The 18,241-nt window shown below is 48.9% G+C and overlaps 6 protein-coding genes across 10 annotated transcripts; 3 read left to right on the forward strand and 3 right to left on the reverse strand.

The window, feature by feature from the left end:
* The first annotated feature begins 3,409 nt into the window (after positions 1-3,409).
* On the forward strand, positions 3,410-4,490 carry LOC9655415 (protein MOTHER of FT and TFL1). The gene is made up of 3 exons (XM_024668238.1): positions 3,410-3,652; positions 3,757-3,966; positions 4,107-4,490. Exons 1-2 carry the CDS (start codon positions 3,422-3,424, stop codon positions 3,820-3,822), a joined length of 297 nt encoding a protein of 98 aa, XP_024524006.1. The 5' UTR covers positions 3,410-3,421; the 3' UTR covers positions 3,823-3,966; positions 4,107-4,490.
* LOC112344201 lies at positions 4,110-8,631 on the reverse strand. The gene is made up of 3 exons (XM_024668512.1): positions 5,674-8,631; positions 4,942-4,993; positions 4,110-4,639 (listed from the first exon to the last, which is right to left on the reverse strand). The coding sequence occupies exons 1-3, from the start codon at positions 7,533-7,535 to the stop codon at positions 4,172-4,174; spliced, it is 2,382 nt and encodes a 793-aa protein (XP_024524280.1). The 5' UTR covers positions 7,536-8,631; the 3' UTR covers positions 4,110-4,171.
* Positions 8,632-9,496: 865 nt separating this feature from the next.
* On the reverse strand, positions 9,497-11,311 carry LOC9655416 (pentatricopeptide repeat-containing protein At4g02750). The gene has a single exon (XM_024668513.1). The coding sequence runs from the start codon at positions 11,309-11,311 to the stop codon at positions 9,497-9,499; it is 1,815 nt and encodes a 604-aa protein (XP_024524281.1).
* A 287-nt stretch (positions 11,312-11,598) lies between these two features.
* LOC112344143 (30S ribosomal protein S13-like) lies at positions 11,599-12,371 on the forward strand. 2 transcript variants are annotated; one of them, XM_024668324.1, is made up of 3 exons: positions 11,599-11,794; positions 11,870-12,100; positions 12,161-12,371. In XM_024668324.1, the coding sequence occupies exons 1-3, from the start codon at positions 11,693-11,695 to the stop codon at positions 12,326-12,328; spliced, it is 501 nt and encodes a 166-aa protein (XP_024524092.1). In that variant the 5' UTR covers positions 11,599-11,692; the 3' UTR covers positions 12,329-12,371. The 2 variants fall into 2 exon arrangements, with proteins under 2 accessions (XP_024524092.1, XP_024524091.1); XM_024668323.1 differs by having other exon boundaries at positions 11,870-12,371.
* On the reverse strand, positions 12,348-14,540 carry LOC112344202 (pentatricopeptide repeat-containing protein At2g35030, mitochondrial-like). The gene has a single exon (XM_024668514.1). It carries the CDS (start codon positions 14,538-14,540, stop codon positions 12,348-12,350), a length of 2,193 nt encoding a protein of 730 aa, XP_024524282.1.
* Positions 14,541-15,214: 674 nt separating this feature from the next.
* Positions 15,215-18,077, forward strand: LOC112344142 (pentatricopeptide repeat-containing protein At3g09040, mitochondrial-like). Of its 4 annotated transcripts, XM_024668320.1 has the most exons (4): positions 15,215-15,328; positions 15,381-17,761; positions 17,820-17,900; positions 17,990-18,077. In XM_024668320.1, the coding sequence occupies exons 1-2, from the start codon at positions 15,305-15,307 to the stop codon at positions 17,703-17,705; spliced, it is 2,349 nt and encodes a 782-aa protein (XP_024524088.1). In that variant the 5' UTR covers positions 15,215-15,304; the 3' UTR covers positions 17,706-17,761; positions 17,820-17,900; positions 17,990-18,077. The 4 variants fall into 4 exon arrangements, with proteins under 4 accessions (XP_024524088.1, XP_024524087.1, XP_024524089.1 ...); XM_024668319.1 differs by having other exon boundaries at positions 17,820-18,013; XM_024668321.1 differs by lacking the exons at positions 17,820-17,900; positions 17,990-18,077 and having other exon boundaries at positions 15,381-17,189; positions 17,266-17,415.
* Positions 18,078-18,241: the final 164 nt, after the last annotated feature.

Below are 18,241 nucleotides of genomic sequence, written 5' to 3' on the forward strand. Positions count from 1 at the left end.
ATGTGAAGCCCAGTTTACTAACACTTGAACAAGAGGGGCTGATAAAGAAAACTAGCAATACCGACCTTCTGCCGTCGTAACAGTAAAAAAAGAGTGTCCGTAAAGACTGGCCGATAGGTAACTTTCAATACCCGAAGTCACATTTGCAATAATAAAGTCCTTGGGCAAGTGAACCTCATTTTGTGACAAAGCTTGATGAGGGTAATCATTTCTACATCGATTATTATTTATTAAATAAAGTAACAATCTTGGATATGTACACTCTTCCTCACACTACTAATATTTTGGATCATTTGGGGAGAAGCCGTTGGTTCACCAAGTTAGATCTTGCTTCTGGGTATTGGCAAGTATTGATGGCCGAAGAAAATATTCCTAAAACTATTTTTGGTACACCATTTGGTTTGTATGAATTCTTAGTGATGCTATTTAGTTTAAACAATGCTTTAGCAACTTTCTAGCAGATGATAAATAAAGTTCTTTGCGATATTTCAGAAATGACTGCTAACTTCATTGATGATGTCTTGATCCACTCAAAGGAGATGTGGGAGGAACAAATTTGTGATGTTCATAAAGTGTTGGATCAACTATGGGAAGTTGGTTTAAAGTTGAAATAGTTAAAGTGTGTGTTTAGGTTTAAAGACACAACTTATCTTATATTTCTCATGAGGGTTTGTAAGTTGATCTTGACAAATTTGTGGCTATTCTAAAGCTCCCTACTTCAAAGTGTGTGAATGATGTGCAATGCTTCTTAGGCAATATGCAGTATTTTAGTCGTTCTGTTGATCATCTTTTTTATTTCATTGCATTATTGCGAATGTTGCTAAAGTTGTCAATATCATCTTTCATTTGGTCTATAGACTATAAGCAGGTGTTTACAGATCTCAAAGCGTTGTTGACGACTCTTATAATTTTAACATATCTTGACTACACTCAACCTTTCATTTTGCATATGGATGTTTTTAATATTGGTTTTGGAGATGTGTTGATGCAAGAGAGCCTGAGGGTGCTTGGTCAGCACCATCCTATTATATATATCAGCCGTACATTACAACTAGTAGAGTTAAACTATTCCACAATAGAGGAGTGTTTAGCAGTAGTTTGGGGTTTTGAGAAACTTCATCCATATCTATATAGTTTTTAAACGTTATTAAAAGATGATCATACTGCAATCAATTCATTATTGAAATGGAAGAACTTGGTTAATCGTACTGCTTGGTGGGCTTTGAAGCTTTAGATATATGATTTTGATGTTGTTCATTGTTTGGGGAGTTCTATGGCTAATGTTAATGCCCTTTCTCAAGCTCCTCTTCCTTCTTCGCTCTCTTTTCATATTTTTAATGATCCTATTATTTTAACATTTGTGGATTTTTTAAATGAGAATTCTATGCTATCACCGATTGTTGTACTTGATGTCTAGTATCCACAAGATGTAAAGCAAGATTTACTTTCCCTTGATGAAATTTGTGAGGCTCAAAAGATTGAGGTGTGGATTTGAAGACTTCGCGATAGGTTTATGAATCTTGCATCACTTATTGATGATTTGCTATTTCGGCATTTACATTCTCAATATTATTTTGAGAATAGTTTTTTTTATTTTCTAGGTATGGATTTTGATGATCATTTAGGGTTAGTGGTGCTTACAATCTTTATTCCACGCTTTTTCCATACCTACCATAATTCTCTTATTCTATGTGGGTATATAGGACATTGTCACATGACCAAGAAGTTATGTAAGTCTTTTTATTTGTAATGCATGTGATCATGGGATGAGATTTGAATATACTGTCATCTATCTGATCTGTGCATAGCTGTGTTTAGTGCAAAGCTCATAATACTCCCCCTCATACTGTGGAAGGATAGTTAGAGTTAATTGTAGTTTCCTATCTATTTGAGTTGGTGGCATTTGATTTTATAAGACATTTTCTACGATCAATTATTGGCAATGAGTATGTCATTATTGCTTCTGATTACTTAACTCACTGGGTGAAAGTTGGTGCTCTTGCTAGTGCATTTGCAACTTCCTCAATTGAGTGGTGTTCCGGCATTCCTATCTGGAGTGGATTTTTTCAGATAATGGTCTTGTATTTATAAATAAGGCATTTCATATTTTGACATCTAGATTGAGGATACACCACATTTTCACGAGTGCTTATCATCCACAGTCAGACAGTTTAGTGGAATGAATCATTTGGACCTTCAAAGGGATGATCGTGAAGTATATGAACTTTTAACATTTGGATTAAGATGGTTATTTGCTATCTTTTCAATATGCGTATGTCATAAGGGTGTAAAGTTCTATTAATGTTTCACCATATAAACTCCTATATAATTATGATCCAATATTATCAATGGAATTAGGTTTACTTTCGCAATTGCCGTAGGTTGCCAATACTAATGAGTATTCTTCCACTTGTCTGAGTAAAATCTACCACACATCTAAGCCATGTACAAGTGGGACAACAACAATGCTACAACTCCCATCATTGTCCACCTACAAAGTACAAAATGAATTTCTTGGTGTTAATCCGTTTTCTCCATCTTATAGTACATGGTTTATCTAAAGGGCTTTTTGCTTAGTAGAAAGGTCTATATCAGGTGTTGTAACAAGTTGAACTGCAAGTTTATGAAGTTCGACATGACATCTAGCAAGTCGATCCTCCAAAAATTGTGTATATACAATGGCTGAAACACTTTATACAAAGGGATCAAGAACATTTAATACCACCTACAGATCCACCGATGCCTCCTCTTGATATTCCTTCAAATCTTGACCCATCCACGAAAGAACTTTAATAATTTTCTATCATTCCGAAAGGAAGGGATGATATGAGTCCAAATGTATAACTATAATGCTATATACTAATATTAATGTAGTGAGATTTTGGTAACTATCGAATTAGTTTCACTCTAGACCATTCACTCTTGTATATAAACTAAAGTTTTTTAGGCTAATGGATATACACATTTCTTGTATTCTCTTTCCATATTCCATACACTCATATAACTTTTTGGCATAAAATTAAACTAATATAAATAAAAGTAACTATTCTTCTTGACAAGTTCTAGATGTCCATCTTAGAAGCTCACCACTGCCCATATTGATACCAGAATGCTGTCTATAAGAGTTTCTTAGGCTTTACTAGATCCAGGTTTGCAATTGCTAGCAAAAAGTTCCAACCTGGAAAAAAGAGTTATTCCATCTAAGAAAAGGAGAGAGAAATATATAATTCCTTTACATTGCTCAGATCACCAGGAGCCATCTGAGTTTGCGGTCCTCGGCCCAAAATTCGCAATGCTCAATGGATGATGGGCCGTTGATGAATCTCTGCCTTTAAAAGTGAAAAAATTTGAAATCAACACGTGGCAATATATGGCGCGGCCGCGTAGAAGGGAAGAGCCCTAAAAGGAGTTTCCTCAATATATGGAGCAGCCAGAGAGCAGACACCGCGAGGACGTGAATGCGCTGGATCCGCTCATCCTGGGCGGGATCATCCCGGACGTGGTGGACGATTTCGTGCCGTGCTGCGAGATGGCGGTATACTACGGTAAGGATCAGGTCACAAACGGGTGCGAGCTCGCACCATTTGCCACAAGTTCGCCCCCAAACGTGCAGATCGCCGGGAACTTCGATGATGGCTCTCTCTTCACGCTGGTAAAGCTCCCTTCCTCGCTCTTTCTCGCGATTCTTCTAGGCCTGGGTATAGTCGCATTCTTTGCTGGAAATTTTTCTAAAAGAGATCGTGCTTCTCTATTCAGGTGATGACGGATCCTGATGCTCCAAGTCCGGCTGAGCCATCACTGGGGGAATATCTTCACTGGTAAGCAGCAGCAAAGCAGCGCGGCTTTATGCCAGAATCATCACTTCCACTAAAACGAAGAGCCGTAGAAAACACTAGAAAGAAAAATCTCACGCTTTCCTTGGTAGGCTGGTGACTGATATTCCCGGAGGAACAGATCCAAGCAAAGGTAAGCCGCATTTCTTTCCTCCATGCGCGAGCGAGAAAATAAAATCTACACAAAAGAGAGTGATAGTTTTTCTCGACGGGCAACTACTATTTGAGCGCACTAATGCATTCGTTGCTTTGGTCTGTGTTCCTCGTTGACAGGGAAAGGGGTGCTGCCATATGAGAGACCAAAGCCACCAGCAGGCACGCACAGGTACACGTTTTGTTTATTCAAGCAAAGCAGGCCCATGATGGCACTCGCGCCCGTCATCCGGAGCAACTTTAGCACCAAATGCTTCGCTCAAGAGCACGGCCTGGGCCTCGCAGTCGCAGCGCTGTATTTCAAAGCACAAGGCATGGAGCCATAACAACTTGTAAGTGTCTACATGAACAGTGTAAGTTGCAAGCTTGTCTCCCAAAGTTTTCTTTTTTTTACTAAGTTTTTCGTGCTCTTTTGCCCGACGAGCTACTGTGTGTGTCGATCCAGCTGGTGCTTGACGATTTACAGCGCACGCAGGAAAGCTCGAGCTTATCCGCAGTTTTGTTCCAGGAGAGGATTCAGGGAGCTCTCTTACCAATAAGTAACGAGGACGAAAAAGTGAAAGAAGTTTGGCTTTGGGTGGTAGCAGTAAAGCCGGGGGTCTCTTTTCGCAGCTCTCAGCCTCGGAGAGGAACTTGTTCCTGATCATGTCTTGCTACTCCAACTTGTTTCTGCGCGGAAGCTGCTGCGCAGAGATTTGATCCAGCACGCAGAATGCGACTTACATTGTACACTGACAGGATTTTGCTTTTTCGACATCAAATCGCGCGGGACGAGCTAGCTATTCTTCTGCTACTTCGTCGTATTTGCTACTACAAGAGCACGACGGATCACTGTTTGGATCACTATTCAGAGAGGGGAAAAATGCAATTTTCCTGTTGTTTGTGCGATTATTAAGTTTGGATAGAGCTTCCACTCTTTTGTCTCGCAGATCTTAGACCAGTTGGTAAAGCTTACACACTTTTTATAAGCGTCTGGATAGAACTGTATGTACATACATTTATGGTCGCTGGCCAGAAAAGAACACGCCAGCTAAAGAGAAGGGGATAGAGATTGACAAAAAGCACTCACCCCTTAAAAAAAAAAAAAAAAGAAGGAAGAAAAGGACTATGGCGGCTACTGCTACTACCGCTACTTTTGCCTGGCAAAACACTACTCGCTCTAACAGGAAGGACGGGAGATCCATCACCAAGTTGGCCTTTAACAAAACAAAGCCTTCTTCCTGGTGGGAGGGACTCTCCATAGCTACGCTCCACTCTAACCATGCCTGTCTAGAGAACAAACACTACTTCCTAGTGCACTGCAAGCAAAGCAAAGGATTGCTTTGCTCGGAGAGCTTTTCCACTCTCCTGCTTACTTACTACTCTATACGGAAGGAAAGGTACCGGAAAGGAAAAAAACGGAGGAAAAAAGAGAAGACTCGACGTAGGGATGACTCCTGCTCCTCTAGCTACCTATGTAGTATTTACATAGTAGCGTAAACGTAATGCTCACCTCGGAGGAGATCCCCGCTGGTTGCGATCGGGATCTCAGACTCACCATTGTTGGAACTTTGGAACTTTTGAGAGTGGTGGTAACCAGCCAGCAGCAGCAGCAGCAGCGCTCTCTCTAGTTGTTGCTCCAGAGGATCACTCGTATCCTCGTGTCCTGTTGTTGACGTTGTTTTGTTAGTTGTATCCTCCTCGATACTAGTTGCTGGCTTTCCACAGCCCCGGTCTAGTAGTACTGTGCGTCGTCGTACTGGTAGTAGTAGTAGTAGTAGTAGTAGTAGTGACTTTGCTAGAGTGGCTCTTCTCGGCAGCCAAGAGCAGCAGCAGCTGTTCGTTGCTCAGAAGGGACGGCGGAGGACGATGAACATCCCAGGAGAGATCCTCAAGCTCGATGTTTGGAGCGTTCGTGAGCAGATTATCAATGTCCGCCCACACGTTGCCACCACTGGCGGTGGCGGCGACGGAGCTATTCACCAGTGATCCGGCCCCCGGCGATAATAATTCTTCGCTACACACCACAGACGCGAGAGCTTTTTCTCCTCTAGAGCCCGCGAGCTCGAGGAGAGAGCCTGCGTCGGTGGTAGTGGTGGTTGTTGAAAAATTATCGGGGGTAGCCATCGCACGGTGATAGCAGCTGTCGCCATCGCCAGTAGTAGTACTCGTTGGGGAGACGCAAGGAGCGCTTGCGTAGCCGGCTCCTGTTCTTGCCGTCGCTGTTCTTGGTGATGTTGCTGTAGCTAGCACCTCCTTGTTGACTGGAATCGCTTCCACGAGGTCCTCCTCCGCTACGTCCTTCTGAGCCTTAACTTTAGCCGCTGCTGTCGTTGGTTTGGATGCATCCAGCTTCGATGCAGTCTGCTGAGAAATCGCCTGTAGTTTCGCTTCTAGAGTCGATTGAAACGTCGTACTACTTCCTCCTCCTCCTCCTCCTCCTCCTTGATCTTGTCCACTCCACCCGGACTTACTTGCTTCTTGCTGCTGTGCACGATATATATGTTGAATCTGTGGAAAGTTGAGGCGTGCATACTCGCCTCTCAACTTGTAAGCTGCCTGGTCATACGCGTAGGCTGCGTCTTCGGCCGTGTCAAACGTTCCTAGCCAGAGCCTGGTTCGGTTCCTCGGCAGGCGGATCTCCGCCACCCACTTGCCCCAGTGCCGCTGCCTCACTCCTCTATACAGCTTCGAGGGCCCGACTCCAAGCCTGCGATCCTTGCTTACGTGCTTCATGGACTGGCCCCTCGGGCTCAGGTTCAAAGTCTCACTCCAGTATCTAAGCTGCTGCTGCTGCTGTTGCTGATGGTTTAGTAGCTGGGAGTTTTTCCGATCAGCTGCTTGGTGGTGGTGCTGTTGTTGTTGCTGCTGCTGCTGTTGATGTGTCTGCTGTTGATGAAATAAGACGTGATTCTGTCTTTGATGCATGAGTAGCATCTGTTGTTGTTCCCAAGCTCGAATCTGCTCGAGCTGTGACGCTGCTTCCTCATGGATCGCTTGCGTCATGAAAAGTGGAGCTCGAGCGATGCTCTCGGGATACCAAGGCGGAACCTCCGGTGCTCCAGACGTGGACGTCGGTGACAAGACCATTGTTGGCCCGCTCGCTCCAACGAAATGATCGCAAGCGGCCGCCGGAAGAGGAACCTGCTGGTGTGGGACGGGCCAGACGCCAGCCCCACCCGCGATTCCAACGTTTCCGGCTTGAGCTCTCGAGGGAGACGGTGTCGTGGATCCCCCAGTGGAGGTGTCGAACACGTCGCCACTGCTCGAGGAGCTAGCTCCAACATTAAGCTGATGATGATGGTGGTGATAGAGTGGCGGCGACGGCTGTTGTTGTTGGTAACCGTGGAACCCCTCAGCAACATAGCCGGCTCCTTCTTCTTCGTAGGACGAGGAACTTGACGACGAGTCGGAGCTGTCCGGAAGCTCCAATCGTGCTAGAGCTTCCACATTGTCAAAGTGCTCCAACGTTCTCGCGAGGTCCCCGTCGAACGCAAACTCTCGGTCGAATCTAGCTGCGATGGGTAACTCGGCGGTAGCTGTTGCCATGCTCGCGGAATTTCTTGCCATACACTACGCTGCCAACTGGATTTGTACGTTGGCTGATGATCTAAGTTTGGTTCTTCTGTGGCGACTGGCTTACTTGCGAAGCAAAGAAGAAGATCTTCTAAGGGAAGGGGAAAGAAGGAAGGCTTGCGAGAAATGGAAGCAAAGAAGAGCTGCTTGAGAAGTATGGAGAGAAAAGAAGACGAGCCTTGAAGAACTATGGATTTTAGTAGAAGAAACGAGGAGATCCTGGCCTGGGATATAAGCAGGCACTCTACCAACTTGTAAGCTTGTGACTTGTACAAGGCAATGCAGCAAGAAGCGCAAGCAAATGAAGATGAGGTATATATGTGCGAGAGATCAGTGAGAAGTCGGGTGCTTTCCTTTTTTCTTTGCAGGATCTAAGAAACGGAGCTAAGCACAAGGGATGGAGTCCAGAGGAAAGCGGAGAAAAGAAGCTCCTCTGATGGGAGGCTACGCAGGGGCTACTAGACTAATCAAAGACGAGCAAGGGAAAAAAAAGGGATGGAGGAGCTTTGATGCATCCAGGGACAGGAAAGAGAGCCTAGAGGTCAACAGAGCTACAAGGATTTTCAATACGGAGGCTGCGAATTAGGAAGGGAGGAGGAAAAAGAGAGAAATCTCTCTCTTGGCTGGGTCACAGATTCTCACACCAAATGCAAGGATGGAAGAATGCCATGGCAAGCATACAGACCTAAAACTCGTCGTCGACGCCGCGGGCGGTAGAATGCCTGCCAAGATCTCAGATAGGAAGCATGAAAGGGATCTGGAGATGCCAGGGAAGGAATTGGGAGTGTATTGTCAGTCGCCGCCACAGATCATTCCTCGAGCGCCGCCACAAAATCGCTCTCTCGCCGCCTTCTCTTCCTCTTCTTCTTCCGCTTCCACGAATTTCTGGCTATGGAGGAGATTGTATAAAAGCACCCCTTAACCTCGGAGGGTTTAATTGCCACGTCACCAAGTTAGTGACTAAGCCACGATTTAGGTCAGTGCGTATCAGGACACCTGTCAGGCGGGAAGAGTGACGTGCCGGTGTGGCCGCCACCACCAACCGGTGTATACCGGTGGACATACATTGCGGGCGCCGATATGTTTACCGATGTGACAGTTTGGATTCTTGCGTATTGTCTGCTTGCTCACGTATAGCAATCCGCCGCGTGTCCTTTCTAGAAGTTGACTCAATCGCGACATGACGCGTGTCCGCGGGATTAGCGCGGCTTGAGCACCTGTTCCGCAAGATAAGATCCATGTCTGGGACGGGACGGGGGAGATGGTGGGACAGATGGCGCGCTCCCATTTGCGGGAGGACTTCCACAGGTACAGTTAGGGCGACTAGAAAGCACACGCAATGTGGTTGGGAACTGACGCGTGGCGATCACTTTGTGTGGCTATGGTGGGAAGTTTATCTCAACGTCCATGCTATGGTTCCATTTAGTGTCGATCACGCGTTTCCATTTGCTATGGTGTTTTATATCATGTAGTTGACAAAATATGAGGCCATTAGAAGGTAAGAAGTTTGAGGCGTGTCCTTGTTTCTCTGCCACACACCCCAGGAGATGACAGCCAAATGGGGACAAAAGGCCGAGCTCTAGCGATGGCGACCCGAGAGGGTCAGGGGGAATGGAAGAAGGCTCATTGCACGATGGATGAATGATAGAGTCACAACACACACACACTAATCGGGACAAACAGGAGAATTCTGGGCATAAACAAGCTAAAGTGTGTGTTTTTATATCAATGCCGTGAGAGGGAGTATTTTGTTTTAACAATGATCGATTAAAAGACTAGACGAAGAGTGGGACAAATCACATGCGTTGGAGGTATGTGCGATCGTGATCCGCCCGGAAACTTTTGCTAATCAGCGAGCACTGGAGATTGATGTGATCGACATCGTGCTGGTACTAACTTACTGTGGATGGATCACTCTCTCCAGATAAAAAATGGTGATATTATCATACAAGGAACTATCGATCAAGTCCGCCCAAGATCACTGGAGATTGATCGAGCTTGGTCTTGCGTCTCATCGCCTTCCGGATAACTAAAACGTCGTCTTTGCTGCCAGCCTCGGCATAGAGATGGGAGAGGAGTATGTAAGGAGACTCGGCATCCACGTCGGCCTGGACGAAGAAGCCGGCGGCTCGGTTACCTCGCCGTACATCGCCGTGGCTCCGGCAAGCGCCCAGCAGCGCCATCCAAGCCTCGTAGTTTGGCTCGAATGGCATCGAGTTGACGAGCTCCTCGGCCTCCACGAGTCTCCCACTCCGCGCGAGGAGATCCGTGAGGCAGACATAGTGATCGTAGATGGGAGTGAGGCCATAGTCGCGGGAGATCGAGTGGAAGTAGCCCCGAGCTCGGTGGAGGAGCCCGGCGTGGCTGCAGGCCGAGAGGACGTTCACGAAAGTTATGATGTCCGGGACGAGTCCCTCGAGCTCCATGGCGAGGAAGACGTCGAGCGCGGCCTCGCCGTGGCCGTTGCGAGCGAATGCCGTGAGCATTGCGTTCCAGGAGACCGAGTCCCGGACGGGCATCTGCTGAAACACGGACCAGGCGCCGGCGGCGAGGCCGGATCGACCATACATGGTGAGCGCCGCGTTTCCCACCACGACGCTGTCCTGGAGGATCCCCGGGTGGACGATGCTGGCGATGAACGCGCTGCCTTCCTCGGCGTTCGCGATCCTGGAGCACGCATCGAAGATGGCGATGTATGTCACCGAGTCGGGGCTCACGCCGTGTAAGTCCATGAGCCGGAAGACGTCCATGGCCGACTTGGTATGCCCGTTTCGGGCATAGCCCGAGATCATGGCGTTCCACGAGACAACGGCACCTTGGGCGAAGGCGTGAGAGATGGTATCTTCGAGCACGGCTCTGGCGTCGTCCACTCGACCACTCTGTGAATATGCCGCAATCATGGAGCTGGAGGAGACTGGGTCGCGGTGGTGGATTTTGTCAAAAGCTTGCCTTGCGTCTTCCAGGGAACCATTGACGGCGTGGGCTTGGATAATGACGTTGAGAGAGATTTGGTTGTGGCTGGGCATTCGTTGAAAGGCGAGCTTGACGCTTGCGAGACTGGCGTTGTGCGTAAGCGCTTGGAGAAGTGTGTTCCAGGAGACTATGTCTCTCTGGGGGCTGACGGTGAAAAGCACTTTAGCTTCCTCGAGAAGCCCCTTGGATGAAAAGAGCTGGATCATGGCGTTCCAGGTGAAGAGATCGCGGTGAGGCATGGTCTGGAAGAGAGCTTTCGCGTGATCAAAATGACCACCCGAGGCGTACGCTTGGATCATCGAGTTCCAAGACGCGACGCTTCTGTGCGGCATGATATCGAAGGCCGTCTTGGCGACTTGGAAGCCTGTACTGCTGGAGAACGCAGCGATGAAAACGTTCCAGAGAACAGAATCTCTCTCGAGCATGGAGTCGAAGAGTGACTTTACGTGAGAAACATGGCCTTTGGCAGCAAATGCTTGCATCATAATCGTTCCGGCCATGAGACTGATTTCTGGAAGATTGTCAAACACTTCCTGGCAACCGTCAAGGTTAGACATATCGGCGTACGAATTCATCAACGTTGTCCAGGAGATAACGTCGCGGGAAGGCATTTGATCAAAAAGACCTTTAGCAACGTCAAGATGCCAGGCTTGGGCATTTGCCTGAATCATAACATTCCATGCAGCAGTGTTTGGCTCAGGCATCAAGTGAAACAACTCTTTTGCTTCTTCCAGTTTTCCCTTCTGTGAGAAAAATGCAATGATCGAATTCCAGGCAACGACATCTCGACTCGGCATTCTCTCAAACGCTATCTTTGCCGACTCCAGATGCCCGTTGTGGGCATATGCACTAAGCAGAATGTTCCACGAAAACTTATTGCGTCGAGCGAGGCGATCGAACGCTGAATGGGCGTGGATCGCACTTCCACAGCTGCCATACATTTGCACGACGAGATTGCCCAAGTAGAGATTGCCTTGGAGAGAGACATCGCTGAGGACCTGGTCGTGGAGACGATGTGCCTGTGGCAACGATTTGCACTGCCGGAGGAGAGAGGCGATCGATTTCTCGTCGGAAATGTGGCTGATGGATCGCGCAAACATAACCCAAACCCACGATTCATGGAGTTCTTCATCGCCTTCTCATGGAAAAACCGCAAAGAGGGTTTTTTCTGATGCTTGATGGCTGTGGCGGCGATGATCGGTGGTGGCGGTATCGGGAGAGCACGACTCCCAGCTTTCCACCGTGATGGGCGCTTTGCTTTCGATCCATCCTCTCCCCAGGTACTACTTATCTTAAGAGTAAGCACAACACGATCGATCTATCAGCGAGTGATCAAGCTTTGCCGCTTCTCTTAGTTTGCTCGAGGGCGACTGACGATCCGGAACGCGCGCGTCGCGAATGTGGAGATCCCAAACAACAAGCGCATCGAGACATCGCTCCAGTACATCCACGGCATCGGCCAGACAACCGCCAGGCAAGTTCTTCTTGACGCTGGGATTCTAAACAAGAAAACGCAAGAGCTGTCCGAGGAGGAGCTCTCCAAGATCCGCGACGAAGTTGGCAAGTATATGATCGAAGGAGACCTTGTGAGCTTTCTTTCTTTCTTTTTGCCTTCTCTGGAGGTTGATCGATCAAAACTCTTGCAGCGGCGATTCAACCAGCTCAACATCCAGCGTTTGATCGATATCAAGTGCTATCGGGGGTTGCGACACCTTGCCGGATTGCCAGTCCGAGGCCAAAGAACACGAAACAACTGCCGGACTCGCAAAGGCAAGAGGAGAACCATAGCTGGCAAGAAGAAACCCACGAGATAAGTTTGTGTTCAAGATGCAATCAACCGCAGCTTGCTTCCGCGTGTAGATTCGATATCAGAACATACGGCAGTGCATTCTCCGGATCCAAGCGACGAATTCTATCGCCAGCTCGCGATGCTCGAGGTCCATCGCCATGGCTCTTGCAAGCGGCCAGATAAGTCGTCCAAGTTGCGGGATCACTCGACAATGCTTTGATATCCACCGGCATAACTCCGATCAGATCCTCGGCCTCCTGGAGCTGGCCAGTTCGTCCCATGAGATCCACCATGCAGACATAGTGATCCTCCCTGGGACAGACGTTATAGTCGGCTCGCATGGAAGCAAAGTATTCCTGTGCTCGTCCAAGCAATCCGGCATGGCTGCAAGCCGAGAGGATGCTCACGAAGGTGACGCTGCTGGGCTTGACCCCCTCGAGCTCCATGGCTTGGACGATCTCCAGAGCTCTCCTCCAGCCACCATTTTGAGCGAAAGCCGCGATCGCGATGCTCCACGACACTTCCGTCCGGTGAGGCATGCTCTGGAAGAGCTTCCACGCTCGGCCCGGCGATCCACACTTGGCGTACATGTTCATCACGCTGTTGGCAACGATCGTCTGGAGCTCCATCCCCGATTCCGCGACGCAGGAGTGGATGATCTCGCAAGTTTTGAGGCTGGCCACCATGGACCCGGCCTCGAGGACGCTGAGCAGCGTCTTGGAGTTTGGCTTGACGGCCTCGAGGTCCATCTTCAGGAAGACGTTGATCGCTGCTCGCCAGTCTAAGTTGTGGACGAACCCGGCGATGAGCGCGTTCCAGGCCGCGACGTTCGTGCGGTGGTCCATTCGCTGGAAGATCTCGGTGGCTTTAGTCGTGTCCCCGGCTTGAGCGTAGGCCGAGATCATCGTCGTCCAGGTGATGGAAGTTCTGTGAGACATGGATTCGAAGAGCTCGCCTGCTTCTCTCGCCGCTCCAGCAATGGCGCAGGCCTGGAGCATCGCGTTGCAACACACGGTGGTCTTCTCCGAGTCGGGCATCGATTCGAAGAGTCGCTTGGCGTCGAGGAACCGATCGCTCTGCGCGTAGGCTAAGATCATCACCGTACAGCACACAGCGCTGTGGTATTCGAGACACTTGAAAGCTCGGATCGCAGCATCGATTCTCCCGTTTTGAGCATACGCTGTGATGATGGTGATGACCGAGGAGACTTCGCGCTTGGGGAGTTTCTGGAAGAGATTCTCCGCTTCGTGGAGGCGGCCGTTCTGGGCATACGCTTGGATCATCGCGTTCCACAAGAAAACGTTCCTCTGGGGAGCTCCGAGAAAGAATTCTTGAGCATTTTCTATCATCTCGCTGTCGGAGATGGCCGCCACCATGATTGTCCACACAACAACGTCGTGCTGCGGCATTCTCTCAAACATCTCTCTCGCGAGATCAAAGCTCTTGTTCTGCGAGTAAGCGTGGACCATGGCTGTCCAGGAGATGATGTTCTTCCGCTCAAAGCGATCAAACAGTGATTTCGCATCAAAGGCATACCCGTTTTGGGCATACGCTCCGATCATAGTCGTCCACGAGACAACGTCCCTCTTAGTCATGCGATCAAACACAAGCTTCGCATTTTCAAGGTCGCCATTGAGGGAGTACGCCTGAAGCATCGCATTTTCGCAAGCTAGGCTCTTCCAAGGAAGAGACTCAAACAGGTTCTTGGCCTGTTCGATATGCCCGCCTTGGGCATACGCCGAAACCATTATAGTCCACGATACGGAATCCTGGAGTGGCATGGAATCAAAAAACTTTCTGGCTTCTTGAACATTTCCGCAAAGATTTTGGAGCTGAAGAGCGGAGTTTAGTGTCATCGAGCTGTGAGAAGGCATCCTTTCAAACAATTGCTTAGCGGGTTCTGCATGCCCGTGCTGGGCATACGCCTGGAACATCGCACTCCACGAGACAACGTTCTTATGCGGCATCAAATCAAAGCACCTCCTTGCTTTGTGAGGATCATCAAACTCGCCATAGACTGTGATCATCGCCGTCCACGAGAAAACGTCGCGCTCCGGCATCGTGGAGAAGATCTCCTCGCATTGACCTACACCGGCATTTGCTTGGAGCATTGCGTTCCACGAGACAAGATTTCTATGGGGCATTCTCAGGAACACGCTGTAAGATTCTTGAAGATAGCCATTTTGGGCATAGCCAGCAGCAATAGCCGTCCACGAAATAAGATTTCTTTCTGGCATAGAGTCAAACAAAGACCTCGTTTTGTCAAGATGCCCAAAATGGGCATATGCTGTAAGCATAACAGACCAAGAAACATGGCTGTGCTCTGGCATATAATGGAATATCTCTTGAGCGAGATCTAAGTTATTGCTAGCAGAGGCTTGAATCAAAGTATTCCAGGACATGTAATCCCTCTCGGGCATCATGTAGAACAAATCATTTGCTTCTTCCAAATGCCCTCTTTGGGCATATGCTGAAAGGAGAGAATTCCAGGTGACAGTGTCGCGCTCCGGCATTCTATCAAAAAGCCCTTTCGATTCACCCACAGCATTGTTTTGGATGCACGCAGTAATGATGATGTTCCAGGAGAAGGCGTTGCGGCGCTGGATCCTCGCGAATGCCGAGAAGCAATCGCGGAGGCAGCCACAGGTACCATACATTCGGACGAGGAGATTTCCCAGGAATGTGTCGCGTTCGGAGCCCATCACCTGGAGCTCGGCGTGGATTTGCCTTCCGCGGAGGAGATCCCTCGAGCTGCTGCATTGGCGGAGAATAGAGGCGAATGTAGCGTTGTTTGCTGGCGATTCTGGCGATTCGAGCCATGGCGGAGCTTGATATCTCAGAGAATTCGTGGAGGAGTAGCGCGCGACTCTCAGGCGACTGGGTTTTGGCGAATTCAAACGAATGCCGCATACGAGCATTCAATATTTAGGGTTCTTGGCCATCGCGCGTCGCGCTTGCGAGGATGATCGTGCCGCTATCGATGGCGATGTGAAAGATTTCCATGCGGAAGGCCGGGGCGACGAATGTAAGCGCTCTCTTGAACGCTTTGGATCGCATTTCACGCTTTTCTTGCTCAGTGGAGCAGCAGCACTCTTGATCTAGAGCATTTCTTCTCGGGAGATACCCAGTATCCTGCCAGTTCTCATCGGGTGTGCTTGGCGAGGAGGAGGAGGAGCTCCTCGATTTCATGGAGCTCCAATTCGAGAGCTCCTTGCCCGGAATCCAGCCAAGGTTTCAGGTACTGCGACGACGGGCAGCTCGTGAGGGTAGAAAAGATTCTAGCTGCATTGAAGGTTTGCAGCAACTCCAAGGATCTCAAGCAGGGCAGGATCATTCACGCCGATGCCACTAGCAGTGGCGATATCTCCGACTTCTACGTTGCAAACAGCCTCATCAACATGTATGCGAAGTGTGGAAGCATGGCCGACGCTCGCCAGGTCTTTGACGCCATGAAAGCTCGCACCGCAGCTTCGTGGACCGCCTTGATGTTTGGCTATGCCGAGAACGGGCATCCGGAGCTAGCTCTGGAGCTTTTCCAGCGGATGATACAGCTCGACTACGCTCCAGATGCCAGGAGTTTGGTTGCTGCTGTCCAGGCGTGCATCAAAATGGCCGAGGCTGAAGATGGCAAGAGAGTTGGAGGTAAGAGCTTGAAGCTCCAAGCACTGGAGAACGGAATGGCGATTCACTATGAAGCTGCGAAGTTGGGTGGGATGGACACGGATATCTTCGTCGGGAACACGCTCGTCAACTTATATGCCAAGTGTGGGAGCATGGTGGAAGCTCGCAGGATCTTTGACAGGATTAAGTTCCACAATGTGGTGTCTTGGACGTCGCTGCTCATGGGATACGCCGAGAATGGGGAAGGGGAGCTGGTTCTAGCGCTCTTCTCTTCGATTCAAGAAGAACGAGGGCCCTGCGCACCGAATGCTCGAACTTACGTCGCTGCTCTGAAAGCTTGCACGAATCTAGCCGAGGCCGAAGAGGGACAGCAGGTTGATGGAAGGATTGTAAAGATGAGGAGCCTGGAAAAGGGTCTGGCATTGCACTCTCGAGCTGCAAAGCTCGGTTTCGTGGAGAACATGTACCTGGCCAGCACTCTGGTGGACATGTATGCCAGATGTGGGAGCTTGCTCGATGCTCGAGAGGCGTTTGAGAGGATGCCAAATCGAGACGTGGTGTCTTGGAACGTTCTCATATTGCGATACGTAGACAGTGGTGACGGAGAGCAGGCTTTGGAGTCGTTCGCTCGGATGAGCGGTCGAGCAGACTCGCTCAGCTGCGTTGCTGCCTTGAAAGCTTGCACAAACTTGGCTGATAGAGAAGAGAGCAGAGAACTGGATGGCAAGATGGTGAAGGTGAAAAGCCTGGAGAGGGGCATGGCAGTCTACTCGCTAGCAAGACGAAAAGGCTTCCATACGGACATCTTCGTAGCCAACACTACCATCGACATGTATGGGAAATGCAGGGTCACAGCTGACGCGCGCAAGGTGTTCGACAGGATGCCGCTCCGGACTCTGGTTTCCTACAACGCTCTGATGCTGGGATACGCAGAAAATCAGGAAGGGAAGCTCGGGTTAGATCTGCTGGCAGAAATGGATTCAGACAGATCACTCTTGGAAGAACCAGATGGCCGGACTTTCGCTGCTGCTCTTAAGTCTTGCGGGAGTGAGGCATCGCTGCAAGCTGGAAAATACGTCCACGCTCGTGTCTGCAGCTCCAGCCTTGAGACGGATGCGGTTCTAGTTACATGCTTGCTTCACGCCTACGGAAAGTGTGGGAGTTTGGTCGACGCTCATCTGGTTTTTGACTCGGTTTCTGGGAGAGTGTTGGAAACTTGGACAGCGCTTATGGCAGGATACAGTCAGCTAGGAGACACGGAACAGGTATTCGATCTCTTTTATATGATGCGAGACGAAGGCTTGCAGCCAGACGGAATAACTTTCGTCTGTCTTCTTACAGTTTGCAGCCATGGCGGCCTCGTGGAGACGGGAAAGAAGCTTTTCCGCGCAATGATATCGACATACAGGATTAAACCTTTCATCGAGCACTACCACTGCATGGTGGATATCCTGGGACGAGCCAACGAATTGGATGCCGCTCTAGCATTGGTGGACGAGATGCCTTTTAAGCCGAGTGCCGTGACATGGATGACGGTCCTAGGTGCCTGCGTGAAGTGGAAAAATGTGGCGGTCGGGAGGATCGCATTCGAGGCTCTGCTGGAAATCGACGAGAAGGATGCTGCGAGCTACATGCTTATGGCGGCCCTTTACCGCAGCACAGGAATGTGGAAAGAGCAGTCTGTGGTGGAAGAGATGAGAATGGCAGCACAGGCCTGGGCCAAGACGGGGCGTAGTTGGACGGATCAAGCTGGAATGGTTCATAAGTTCGTGCCGGATTGAAGCGAAGCAGGAGAAGACCTTGTAATCCTCTAAACGCATGTTCAACAGCGACAGAGGTAAATCTCAGTTTGTTTCCTTATATCGACCTCTTTGACTAAAAGCTTTTTTTTGCAGAGCGTGCATTTGAGCAACGAATTGATTTGTTAGAGCCTCCCTGATGGTTGGAGCTCCAGAAACATTGCAAAGAGAGTGAAGGTAATGCGGGAGTGTTATATTATAATTAGATGATGATAAGTAGTTTAACGTGAGTCTCCATCATCACACTTTAATGTCTTGTTCTCCAGAACCAAACCATTCCCTTCCCAGTATATGTCCAAAGAGTTGAGGATGCTCCGAAGTACATAATGGAAGTTTTTCGATTCCAATTGCAATGTATGCTCTCTGTTATTTGACTATGTATTCACCAGGCCAATCTGTAATACCCAATGAATTAAAGCTGGTTTCATTTATGGTTCCAGATGAAATGGTTTTAGAGGTAAGCACATTACTACATTGAATAAGTAAACTTCCTTGATTGGTAACTTGAAAAATACAAG

Source organism: Selaginella moellendorffii, unplaced genomic scaffold (assembly GCF_000143415.4).
Source record: "Selaginella moellendorffii unplaced genomic scaffold, v1.0 SELMOscaffold_3, whole genome shotgun sequence".
NCBI classification, from domain to species: Eukaryota; Viridiplantae; Streptophyta; class Lycopodiopsida; order Selaginellales; family Selaginellaceae; genus Selaginella; species Selaginella moellendorffii.